Source organism: Coffea arabica, chromosome 6e, assembly GCF_036785885.1.
Source record: "Coffea arabica cultivar ET-39 chromosome 6e, Coffea Arabica ET-39 HiFi, whole genome shotgun sequence".
Lineage (NCBI taxonomy): Eukaryota > Viridiplantae > Streptophyta > Magnoliopsida > Gentianales > Rubiaceae > Coffea > Coffea arabica.
Genome location: NC_092321.1, coordinates 33,030,610 through 33,043,683, shown reverse-complemented (window position 1 = coordinate 33,043,683; position 13,074 = coordinate 33,030,610). Strand labels below are relative to the sequence as shown.

The 13,074-nt window shown below is 36.8% G+C and overlaps 3 protein-coding genes across 3 annotated transcripts; 2 read left to right on the top strand and 1 right to left on the bottom strand.

Annotated features, from left to right (window-relative positions):
• The first annotated feature begins 427 nt into the window (after nucleotides 1–427).
• LOC140009862 (uncharacterized) lies at nucleotides 428–3,251 on the top strand. The gene is made up of 4 exons (XM_072056195.1): nucleotides 428–1,644; nucleotides 1,735–2,043; nucleotides 2,135–2,222; nucleotides 2,301–3,251. Exons 1-4 carry the CDS (start codon nucleotides 428–430, stop codon nucleotides 3,075–3,077), a joined length of 2,391 nt encoding a protein of 796 aa, XP_071912296.1. The 3' UTR covers nucleotides 3,078–3,251.
• An 878-nt stretch (nucleotides 3,252–4,129) lies between these two features.
• On the top strand, nucleotides 4,130–5,318 carry LOC113696717 (uncharacterized). The gene is made up of 5 exons (XM_027216094.2): nucleotides 4,130–4,241; nucleotides 4,332–4,424; nucleotides 4,517–4,603; nucleotides 4,721–5,064; nucleotides 5,297–5,318. The coding sequence occupies exons 1-4, from the start codon at nucleotides 4,134–4,136 to the stop codon at nucleotides 5,057–5,059; spliced, it is 627 nt and encodes a 208-aa protein (XP_027071895.2). The 5' UTR covers nucleotides 4,130–4,133; the 3' UTR covers nucleotides 5,060–5,064; nucleotides 5,297–5,318.
• Nucleotides 5,319–9,157: 3,839 nt separating this feature from the next.
• On the bottom strand, nucleotides 9,158–9,673 carry LOC140009861 (uncharacterized). Its single transcript, XM_072056194.1, has one exon. It carries the CDS (start codon nucleotides 9,671–9,673, stop codon nucleotides 9,158–9,160), a length of 516 nt encoding a protein of 171 aa, XP_071912295.1.
• Between the last annotated feature and the right edge of the window lie 3,401 nt (nucleotides 9,674–13,074).

Here is a 13,074-nt window from a genome sequence, read left to right as displayed (position 1 = left end):
TCACCACCATTAATGCATTCCTATCCTTTCTTTTCTCTCTCACATCAATCATATCTCACTCTCTACTTATCTCTTAACACCCGATAAATTTTACACAGTATCCGGAATTTAACCTAACTGGCCGAATTTTTCCGAACTTTTCGCACTAGTGGGTCCCACGTCCGATATACGTTCTTAATTTCTCAAAAACTAACTAATACTAGAAAAATCATCTAAAAACTATATTTACTCATAAAAATTATCTGGGGAATTTTCTAATAAAGAAAATGTAGAAAAAAACGGGTTTTCAATCTTAACCGGAACTTAGGGTTTAAATCGTAATTCCTACTTAGGGTTTTCGAAATACTCCCAAAACCAAACGTTACCGCCAAATTAATGAATATATCAACGTAGTACGAACTGGGGCCTCACAAGCAACTCATATAGCATGTGGCCAGTTATTCTTGTACCTTACAATTTGCCTGCATATAAGTTTATGAGAAAGGAATTTCTTATACTATCACTTCTTATTCCTGGTCTACGTGCCCCTGGAAAGGAGTTAGATGTGTTCTTAAGGCCAGCAATAGATGATTTGAAAGATTTATTTCATGGAATCAGCACTTATGATGCATATAGTGGACAAAACTTTCAAATGCGTGCAGCAATTTTATGGACTATATCAGATTTCCCTGCATATGGCTATTTGTCTGGATGGAGCACCAGTGGGTATAAAGCATGTCCATGTTGTCTTGATGATACTGCTTCACAAAGACTAAGAGGCAAAATATGTTTCATGGGACATCGTCGCTTTTTGAACCATGACCACCGTTGGCGAAAACAAAAAGCTCATTTTGATGGAACTATTGAAACACGCTCCAGGCCAAAGGAATTTTCTGGAGAACAGGTTTTAAGACATTTAAATTCCTTGGCTGGTGTCTTTGGTGAGTTTGGTAAGAACCCAGTTACTCGGAAAAAAGGAGTTGATAAAATTCAGGGTAATTGGAGGAAAAAAAGTATATTTTTTGAGTCACCATATTGGGAAAAACTCTCCATGAGACATTGTCTGGATGTGATGCATATCCTTAAAAATACATGTGAAAGTTTAGTAGCAACATTGTTGAACATTCCTGATAAGACAAAAGATACTAATAAAACTCGTGATGATCTACTTGACATGGGAATAAGGCACGAACTACACTTACATGATGATGGTACAAGGAAAACAAAGCCTCCAGCCTTGTATGTGATGTCTTCAAGTGAGAGAAAAGGATTTTGTGATTTTTTGAGGTCAATTAAGTTTCCTGATGGGTATGCTGCCAACATTTCCAAGTGTGTTAAAGATGGTAAACTGATGGGACTTAAAACACATGACTACCATGTCCTCTTGCAACGACTTATTCCAGCGGGCATTCGTGGGTATTTGTGCAAAGAAGTCAATGAGGCAACTTTTGAGTTAAGTGAGTTTTTTCGAGATTTGTGTTCTAAAACCCTTAAGATGGATGACTTGGAAAGGTTGGAGAAAAATGCTCCGTTAATATTATGTAAGTTGGAAAAAATCTTTCCTCCTGCCTTCTTTGACATTATGATCCATTTGATTGTTCACTTGCCAAAGGAAGCAAAACTTGGTGGGCCAGTACATCCTAGGTGGATGTTTCCATTTGAAAGGTACTTCTTCCTTATTTGTTTGACTACAAATTTTGTTATTTTACTTAACATTCTGTTTTGGATAGAAAATTAACTCATGCTTTTGAAAAGGTATCTTGGATCCCTTAAAAAGTATGTCCGTAATCGTGCTCGTCCTGAAGGCTCGATTGCAGAAGGATATATTGCAAATGAGTGCCTAACATTCATGTCCAAATATCTCCATGGCATTGAAACAAAATTCACCCGCAAGAGACGCAACTATGACTATAATCAGGATAAGGCAGAGGAGCTGGTGGTTTTCTCACTAAGTGTTCGCCCATTTGGACTTGTTACACCTCCTACTAAATTATCTCAAGTTGAACTAGATGTGGCTCATAAATTTATATTGAATAACTGTGATGAAATAGCAGAGTACAGAATGTAAGTGCAATATGTATTTCAATTTTATATTTTCGTTATTACTTCTTGTGGTTTATTTTACTTTATATTGGTAATACAATCTGAATTTCAGTAAGCATAAAGAGATGCTGCAAAGGATTCATCCTGAAAATGTTGATAGCAGACATGAAGATCAATTCACAGAGTGGTTCAAAGATCATGTAAGTTATACATATTATTAAAATAAGTTTATTAGTTACTGAAAACTGACTAATAGAGACTCGTTTTCTATTTTATAGATAAATCAGTTACACATTGATAAATCATTGGATGTTTCTGAAGAGCTGTGGGCATTAGCAAATGGTCCTATACCTTTCATGACAAAGCATTACTCAGGATGCATTGTAAATGAAGTTTGTTTCCACACAAGAGATCGGGATGATTGCCGTACAACACAGAATAGTGGCTTAGTTGTTGAGGGTGACCATAAAGGAAAACACATTGACTTTTATGGCTTTGTTAAGGCTGTGGTTGAGCTGACCTTTTTTCATGCATACAAGGTAGTCTTGCTTCAATGTGAATGGTATAACACAGGTAGCACAAACACAATAAAGAGTGATAGGCACTTTGTGACCATCGATATTAGATCACGTTGGTATCAAAATGATCCATTTGTTTTACCAAATCAAGTCCAGCAAGTCTTCTATATTGGTGATACAAAGTTGGGGAGACATTGGCGAATTGTACAACGTGTTCAACATAGGCATTTGTGGAACCTACCAGATTTGGAAGAGAACGATGGAGATGTGCTCAATGCAGATACAAGTTTTTTAGATGAATTATTGCAGCAAAATGAAACAAGAACTGTTCTGCCTATTGTCGAAGATGATGAACTAGGCCTCTTAAGCAGACAAGGTGTTGAAATTGAAGTTGTTCTGGAGAATCCTTTGCATACTTCCACTGATGAAAAAGAGTATGGTGAAGAAGACAATGTTTTTAAAGAAGATGGCATGCTTATTGAATCTTCTGATAGTGATGAAACCATTGACATGGATATAGATTTAGATAGTGCTTAAGAAATAGCATAGAAGTGTCAAGTGAAAAGGTTTTTGGCATTGTAGAAGAAAGTGTTACTTTTTGTGGTTTTACCCAATATTGATCAAATTGATATCTTTTTCATTGTTTTAACTCTTTGTTAAGTTTTTGGTATAACTTAAATTTTGATCTCTGTTTATAATTTGACATCAAAATTTTACTAATTTGACTCCTTTTTTATCATATACTTTGTTATTGCAGATGGCACCTTCCGGGAAACGGTTGAAGAGAAACGGCCCACCCAATACCAACTTGCAATCTGAACAACCACCAACTTCAAACTCAACTTTGGAGCATCAATCAGCTACCACAGGGGATGATATCCAGATTAATTCAAATAATAGTAATCCTACTCAAGCATTGGCGAATGGTAAGTGAAAATGCTGAATAATGATTTACTTATTACCATTCAATGTATGCATCCTTTTTGTGATAATTCATAATAAGCATCAACTAGAATGTTTAACAATTGTTCTCAGAACAAAGAAAGCAAAAAAAAGGCAGGGGCCCAACCACGGGAAAAGTTATCGAGAAGATGATACGAGCTAATGTAAATGCCATTCAGTACTAAGATGTGTACATATGTAATATTACTGTCTAGTGGTATACCTGAATGATGTTTCATTTGTTAATATTAGGGAGGCAAGCCATTGGAAATTGTCTTTCCTGAAGGATGTTGCAAACCAATCAAGTATGCTGCTCAACTTGCTAGTGGTATAGGTTATGTTGTAAGGCACCTCTCTTCACTGAAGGACATACGCACACATGATGACATACCAAATGAGATAAAACAGAACCTATATGGTGGCTTGATGGTACCAGATTACACCGTTGTCTTTTATAATGACATTTAGAGTGTTAATATTTATTTTGCTGACTTGACCAATTCTAAAAATGATCTATTTCTTAATGGTAATTTATAGGGATGGTTTGACTTCAAAGATTGGGAAACTGATCCTAATGTGGAAAAGTATGTGGATGACATGCTTCAGAATAGCTATAGGCAGTGGAGGAATACTATTCACATAGATTATAAGATGTTGAAGGCAGCTGGAAAAGATCCACTTACCTCATGTCCTTATGACTGGATTGAGCAAGATGAGTGGAAAAGTATGTGTGATTGGTTCGAAGATCCTATATTCAAGGTGATTGGTTCTAGTTTTGTTTACTTGCATGATCTTAATTCTTTTGTTGCCTTTTATGTTTTGTCTAACTATCTTTTTGGTATTTAATAGAAAAAATCAGAAGCCAATACAAAGAACCGTGCCATGTTACCCTATCCGCACACTGGCGGTTCAAAATCAAATCATGTTCGAGCACAAGAGATGGTATATTACTGATTTTTTATTTCCATTTTGGCTTATATTTATACTAGGAAGAAAACTAGAGCTAACTCGTGATCTTTTATGCTATAAAATAGGTTCCACCAAGTGCAATTGATGCCTGGACTGCTGCTCACATAAAAAAGGATGGCCAATTTGTGAATAATACTGCAAAATCTCTCGATGTAATTTTCACTATAGTCGGCTGATTCTAGAACTTTGTTTTTTATTAGTAACATGACATTTACATATATATTATACATTTAATGACTCTTTGAGTTATGTGAATCTAATATGTACAGGATGAGTTAAAAGAAGAGAGAAGGCAATGCATCGAGAATGGAGAAATTGTCAATGAAGTTAAAATTATGGAAAATGTCCTAGGAAAGAGGGCTGGTCGTGCCAAAGGGTTGGGTATGGGGGTCATACCACCCCAATCTTCTCGCAAACCCGAATCTTCAGCTAATAGAGCACTACTTGAAGAACTAAAACAGTGCAAGGAGAAGCTTCAATGCTATGAGGAGCGAATTCAAGCACAAGATACCCAAATCCAAAATCTTGTACAAAGCCAGCAAGGGATACAAGAAATGCTGCAAGAATTCCTCATTTGGAAACAGAAGCAGTGTGGAGGTTCTTCCTAGTAATGGTGAGTTTGTAGATCTTTATTCGAAACAAATGCATTTATGTGCAGTTACTTACTATTGTGGAACAACTTGGTTACTTCAGCATAGTAATTATTCTTGTATTGCTTGTCCTCATGATTAGGTGGTCCCTAAGCAATTTGTAGTGATCATCCATGCATCATAACAAAAATACATCTTTTCCATGACATTCTATTGTTTCTCTGATTGCAGATTTTTCTTGGTTTTATTGTACAGGTTTGGGATGAACGTTTGGGACTGCTTTTGACTTTTGGCTTTTGAGTTTGGGATAAACTCAACATTATGGACTGCTTTTGGCTTTTGGACTGCTTTTAGCTCATACTGAAGAATTCCTCTATTTTGATATCATCCATCTCTAGTATTTTGTTGACCATGGAATTGAAGTCCATCTTTTGATTTTAGCACATGTTAGGTATATGGCAGTTATCTAGGGAGAAATAGCAATATTTATATTGGTTTCAAATCATGGAATGTAATGATATGTTCATGTTTGACATGGTTAACTTTTGTGGTTTGACATATTATGGTTGCCTACTAATGAAATTTGTGAAGTTTTGGTTGATATTTTGCTTGCATACTTTTATATTTTGATTGGGTGGAGTGTTTTAGTAGATGATATTATTACTTTGTTGTCACTAAAATTGCTAGGCTTAAAAATGCTACATGGTGAAATTAGAAACTAATATATTATAGTGATGCAGCTGTCGTCAGGAAAAATGACATTGAATTGTCATTAAAGTACGTCCAGCAAGTTTCAATGCATGACTTTTCTTGACAATCGAAAATTTAGTGACAAAGTTCAGGGTCTTTCCTGACAAAGGTTCGTCAAGAATATGAGGACTTTTCCTGACGACCGAATCGTCACGATTACCTTTCTTGATGACACGTCACAGAAAATGGAACTTTTCCTGACGAGAAATCCACTAGTTGTCAGGAAAACCTTTTGCCGACGGCGTATAGGTGACCAATCTTCTCTGACGACATGAGCGTCACGAAAACTTTTCCTAACAACATACGCAACTTTTCTTGACAAAGATTGTTGTCACTAGAAATATTTTTTTTTGTAGTGTGAGATACAATTTTTCAAAGTATCGTATCAAACCTGAAAATTTTCTGAATTCCAAGGGAAGGGAGTTTTCAAGTACTCCTTATTCTTTCGATATTACTTGAACATTTTATACTTAATTTCCAAAATGAAAACTCGATTGCTCATGTACTTTAAGAAACTCCACTTGAACCTCGATTTACGAGTAATTGAGGTTCATTTTCATAAGATTTCCTTAGATTGCACTAGCGTACAATCTTCCTCGATAATTAAAGATTCGTAGTGATATTGAGTGGTAGTTGATTATTGTTTGCTCAGGCACTCGAGGGGATCTCCAAGAGGAACTCGGAGCGGACGCCTAAACGGTTGTTGAGAACCACTCGCTTATTTTGGATTAGGTGAGTGCTCCATATAGGAATACGTAATTGAATAAGTCTAGGACATGCTCATTTCATGATTATTAAGTGTTAGGTACTATGTGTTAAGTATTTACCATACTCATGCCTATATAAATAATGTATACTTGCATTGCATATCGACATGAATTGGTTAAATGATTAACCATATCAAAGGACCATATGAACTCGATTCATGCTTAACTTACTAGATTGCTTGCTTAGCCTACTTGGTTTTGAAAAATGGGGTCGAGTGTGTACTTTATCACACTTGTTCTCTTTTGAGATGAATAACTCATGTTTGGAAATGCTTGAATAACATGACTTGGTATGCTATGGTTGCATACGTCGTTGGAGTGAATTTCCTCGACTCTCACATGGTAAAAACGGGATAACGGCCAATGATGGCCTATCAATATGGCAAATGCCTGTCAAATAACCGTCACTACTCAATCGTTAACCGTTAACCGTTTACCAACCCACATGACTACCTGATTACTTGACTATTTGCTCACATGATTTCCAATCTACGTGACTATTCGATATCCGTGAATTACATGCTTCCATGAAATCAACTTGTATTGCTTACGTGCTTACGTGCTTACGTGCTAAGTATCCACTTGATTACTTGATTATCATGAATCACATGTTATATGAAGCTGTTCATCATTGTTAGGCGAGTGTGTACTTTACCTCACTCGACCTACTCAAATGATAAATTTTACCTTTTATCGAATTACTTGGTTACCTGCGCATGTTGTAAGCTCTAAGCTGAACTTGGGCCCTGCCCTTGGTTACTGACCTACTCGAGCCAGGACTGGGCTCGGTCGGGTAGGTTGGAACCCTGGGCCACCGTTTCGGTATGCTCGAGTATTACCATTGGAGGGATAAGGTGATGGCCAGTCAAACCGAGGGGATCCGGAAGTCATAAGGTGCAGATGACCGACAGAGTTCCACTGGAACACCGTATCCTACAGTATATGTTTACCTTGTATCATGATAATTGTTTCATGTTAAAATGTCAACATGAAATCCTGAGCCATGCCTGTGATATGCTCCATACCTGTTACCTGTCCAATGTACTCATATCATGATACATGTTTCATGTTAATGCTCCATACCTGTAACATGCTTAATTACTCGCACCTGTAATAAGCTCCAATCACTCGTGAACTATACATGCCAATGTCTTGAACCATGATAACTGTCTTATGATGAATGTCTCAAATTACCCGTATAATGATTATCACCTCATGATAACATGCCATTGTGTAACCTTGAACCATGCATATGATATGCCCAACTTATTTGATTTATTTGAACTGTTAGAGTGTCTTGGAACCTCACTGGGCTGTGTAGCTCATCCCACGTTGTGGTTTTCTTTTATAGGGTTCGAGACCAAGGGTGCTCGTGAGTAATACTAGATTGTTTTCTTTTGAAGACTTCAAGTTATATTATAACGGATGGCTATTGTACCCTTTTCCGTTGGGTTGTATTTAAGCTTGAAAGCTACATAATTGTAAGTGTGAGATATTTTGGAGTACTTTAGTTCTGTATTGAAGTTATTTGAAGTATTCCTAGTCTTGAATTGTGGATTGTATCGAGTCCTGGCGAGAGTTGGGCAGGCGTCCCACAGATACCCTTTGGTTCGCCTTAGGGAGAAGTGGGGGCATCACAGTTAGAAAACTACAGATGTCTATCAAATGCCACTAACGGCACTTGATTTCGACATCTGAGCAAAGAGTTATGATCGTTAAAAGTTTACTGCCAGAGAGCTCCTGTTATACGATTTTCCAGTTTTGTTCCTACCAAAACTCGATTTTTTCCTCAACCAAATCAAGTGATTTTTGGAGTGAAGTGGAATCTTCTCTTGGAAGTGAATCTCCAAGTCCAAGTGGAAGTTGTGTGGTGAATTTGAAGTGAAATGAGATGAACTTTGCTCCTTCTTCCTCCTTGGATTTTTGGCCACCAATGGAGTGAAGAGAGAGAGTGTAAAGGCTGATGGTGAAGCTTCTCTTGGAAGTTTGGTAGTTGGTGGTTTAAGTTTGGCACAAAAGTCAACTTTGAACGCGCGTTTCGTGCCCGTTTTCTCTCGGGTTCATTTCACTTGTGTACTAAACCTCTAATGCACTTCCTTTAACACTATTATTATTCACTCTTAGTAGTCTAACAATAATTTTCTAAAGTCCTTCAATTAGTCACGCGCGTGAGAACACGAACTTCCGACTAGTGCGTGATAAAGCACAATTTCTAAGAAATTCTTGTAACGATGATATAACTAACTAATACTAGGGTAATTGATCATAAAAATACCTATTTTAAGACTAACACATGAGTCCTCAAGTCTCCAAGGTCACTGTACTCTCAAATCGACTATTGCCTCCAAACGCGTATTCACTAAATCTCGCTAAACGAGCTTCCAAAAATTAAATTTATTAACGGGACATTTTAAAAATATATGCAAGTCATAGTTCCATGTAAATGGTTTTAAAAGGGTTGAAATAAATTATTCGGAGAAAATGGGTAATTAATTATTTAAATAAGCCAGTAATATGAGTTTAAAATAAGTAAATTTTTTTTGGATCCTCACATATATGTCCTAGAAAAGAAATTTGCTCCAACCAAAACTCACACTTGCTAAACTTGGCATATAACTGATGTTCGCTCAAGGTCTGCAAAACTATCATTCTTTTTAACAAATAGAACAGGCGCTCCCCAAGGTGATTCACTCTCTCGAATAAACCCACGCTGTAACAAATTTTGTAACTGCAATTTTAGTTCCTTAAGTTTGGCGGGGGCCATTTGATATAGTGTTTTCGCAATAGGAGTGGTTCCAGGCACCAAATCAATTTTAAATTCTATTTCCCTCTCTAGCGACATCGACTTCAACTCGTCAGGGAAAACATCGAAAAATTTATTTACCACTAACACATCCTTCAGTTTCATCTTATCTCTAGGAGTATTAATCAAGAAAGCTAAGTAACCCTGCGCTCCTTTATTCAATAATTTCCTGGCTCGAATTCTCGAAACAAGTGCAGATGAGACTAGTCTACCTCGCACATCCAATCTTAGAGTCGTTTCTCCGGGTATGCAAAACTCCACCACCTTAGTCTTGCAGTTTAACTGAGCATTATAACGGGCCCACCAATCCATGCCTATAATCATGTCATACCCCTTGAGGTCTAAACTTATCAAGTCTACCACCAACTTCCGTTCTCCTACCCAAATCTCACAATTTTTATAAACCATGTTGGTAATTAAACTTTGATCCCCAGTGGGTGTTTTAACCTCCAAGTCATAGGATAATTTAATGGGATTCACATCAATACCACACATGAAGGCAGGATTCACAAAGAAGAGACTAGTAGCCTACAGCTTTCTTCCCAAAAATCACATCACACAAAAGTCTCTTCCTTCCTTGTTGCTCCCTTCCATGGATTGGTTTAAGGTTTGAGGTTGATTTCCTACTACTTCTAGCTTGGAATCAAGGTGAAGTTAAAGAAGTTTTTCTCTCTTTTCTTGTTTTCCTCTCTCGGCCAAGAAGGTGCAAGAATGAAGAATTATTGCTGAAATTTGATAAAGACTAGAGGTGGTCTTAGTCAAAGAATGTCTTGATAGCCAACACTTGGCAATCCATCATTCATTTTTTTTCCTTTGCTTTGCCTGCTTTTCCTCTCTTTTTATGGTCAAAAATTTCGGCCAAGACCCCTAAAAATTTAGGGAAGGAAAAATGAAAGAGAAATAAGAAGATTTAGGGAAAGAAAATCTTGGTCAAGTGGTGTCTTCGACCGATAACAAATGGCGCGAGTCTATTCAAGCCTATTTCTTTGCCTCTCTTGTACTTTTATTTTAACTTATGATTCACTAATATCCTCTTAACACTTTTAATCACATACTTCCTCCTACTTAATACCCGCTCTTATCCACTAAATTTAGTACACACACTTCACCAATTGATCACACTACCACAATGCACCAAAACCCTAACTTACACTAACTTTAAAAGTAAAATTAAAACTCTCGACGCTATTATTTATTACACCTATTAAGGGAAGTAATTAGTATTAAATAAATCATAAATTAACTTATTCAAAATAAAAGAGACTTATAAGAAAATATAAGCAAATTTTCAAGTCCTCACACACTTTCTCCCTTAAGAAAATTTCGTCCTCGAAATTTTTTTTTTTTTTTTACTTTCCATTGCTTTAGATGACTCTAGAGTCTGTTGCTTATCTATGATGTATACCTGCGCTGGCACTCTTGTTCTGTTTCCTCTGTCATTAGCTTGTCTAGGGTTAGTTTTATCCCCTCGTTGAGCATTATTCCCTCGTTGCTGCTTCTTCGGGCAATTGCTAATTTTATGGTCGGTATCCCCACAAACTAAGTACTTTCGCCCCTTCCTCCAATAATCATCCTTAGTGTGATTTGTCTTTCCGCAGTATCCATAGGTCAAACGAGAAGCCATCTTTTGGCTTTCTTCAGGAATGCCCTCTTGTTGCCCTTTTTTCACTTGACTTCCCCTTGTAGAACATTCTTCTAGTGTTCCTAGTGTCCATGATGGATAGGGTGAATGGTTTGCTCTTTTTACTTTGGAAGACGTTGCATTTTCTCTAAGTTCCCCATGTGTACTACTAGGTGCACTCCTTTTGTGTGCGTGAAAAGATTTTACTTGTGTCTTTGCATTCTCAATCCTTTGAGCCTTCTCAAGAGTTTCAGTAAAAGTATTAACTTGAACTGCTACTAAAGTTTCTTGGATCTCCAAATTCAACCCCTGTATAAACCGTCTCACCCTCCTCTGCTTCGTAACCACCAATTCTGGAGCAAATTTGGACAATTTAGTGAATTATGTTTCATATTCGGCCACACTCAGAGTTCCCTGGCGTAACTTAATAAAATCATCCTCCCTCTTCTCTTGGACCAGAGGTGAGAAGTATTTCTCATTAAATTCTCTCATAAAATTTACCCAAGTCCATGCCGTCTGTTCTCCCTCCCATTTTGCCCTAATAATATTCCACCACGCCCGAGCAGGTCCTCAAACTGAAAGACGGCATGTGATACCCCAACTTTTAGGATCATCTTTTGTTTAGTCTCAAAGAGGATATTACGGTTTCTTTAGTTTATTTTTATTTTAAAACATTATTTTGTTTTAAAGAAGATACTAAAGTTATTTCTTTGGGTTTGATTTAAAACCTTGTTTTTGTTTCAAAAGACTAGAAACTCTAAAAGTCTAATCAAAACCCTAGTTTCACTTGTGACTGACCGTTTTCTCAAATTTCAACCGAAACCCTAAATTCAATTTATGGAATTGAAAAACCCCTCACGTTTTTCTTAAAAATTCCCTTTTATTTGGAACTTATGGTTTTATAATAGCCCTACCACCCAATCACCCCACAATAAGTGCAAATAAACATGAAAGTAAAGGTTTTCCCTTTCCATTTTTAAGTTAGCGCGAATTAGGGTTTTCACGTCTTTTCGTAGTGTGATTAACCGGTACGGGGTGTGTACTAAATTTGATGATTTAGAGTGAGTTTTAGATGAAAAATAATGTGTGATTAGAATTGGTAATAATAAGTTAGTGAATTAGAAGATAAAACCCTAGTATACGCGATTTAAGGAAAAACGGGTTGAACCGACGAGTACCGTTCACTACCGATTGAACACCCCACTTGACTACCACTTTCTTATCATAAAATATCCTTAATATTAGTGCAAAATACCAGCCATTAAACCAGCTCAAGTCAGCCGAAATTGTAGACCAAAATAAGGGAGAAAAGAAAAAAAATTTGACTACCAATCAACTTGTGACACTTGTCAACTTTGACCCAAATCAATTCCTATCCTTTTAACCTTCTTGAAGCTTCAATTGCACTTTATTTCAGCGTCCATTTCTGCCATATGAACCGTGAGAAAGAGAAGGAAAAGCCAAGAGAAAGAAACCATAATCCATCTTGAGTTTGGTCCACTTCAGTGAGAAAACAAGAAAGCTAAACCGATTAATCAATAGTTTGAGAGCTTGGGAAGCTTAAGGAACCAAAAATTTCAAGGAGTAGTGGAGGATCACTCTTGCAAGGCCTTGTCTTGAGGTATAATGGCTGATCACCCTTTCTTTTCCATTAATCATGATTAAGTTGGGTATTAATGTTAGAATTGTGCTTGTGATGCTTGTTTGAAATGGTTTTGATGATTGGAGGGATGAATTTTGAGTTAGGGTTTTGATTTATTCACTTATAATTCTTGTTGGTTAGGTGTTATATGGTGTATATATATGGTATATAATCTTGTAAAGGAGAAAGTAGTGGTGGTTTTAAGGTAAAAATGTGAATTATAGCTTGATGTAGCAAAATTCCAGATTTCTGGAAATTGAAGCTTTAGTTCTGCTCGGTTCTATTTCCCCATGTTAGAGGCTAAATTAGGCTTAGAACGAAACATGAAAGTTGTATAGAATGATGTTTTATAGCTTTCTACAAAATTTCAATTCAATCTGAGAAACGTATCTTGTGAAAAGACTGAAATACCCCTGACTACCTTAGGTTTGGACCCGTGGACATTTGCAA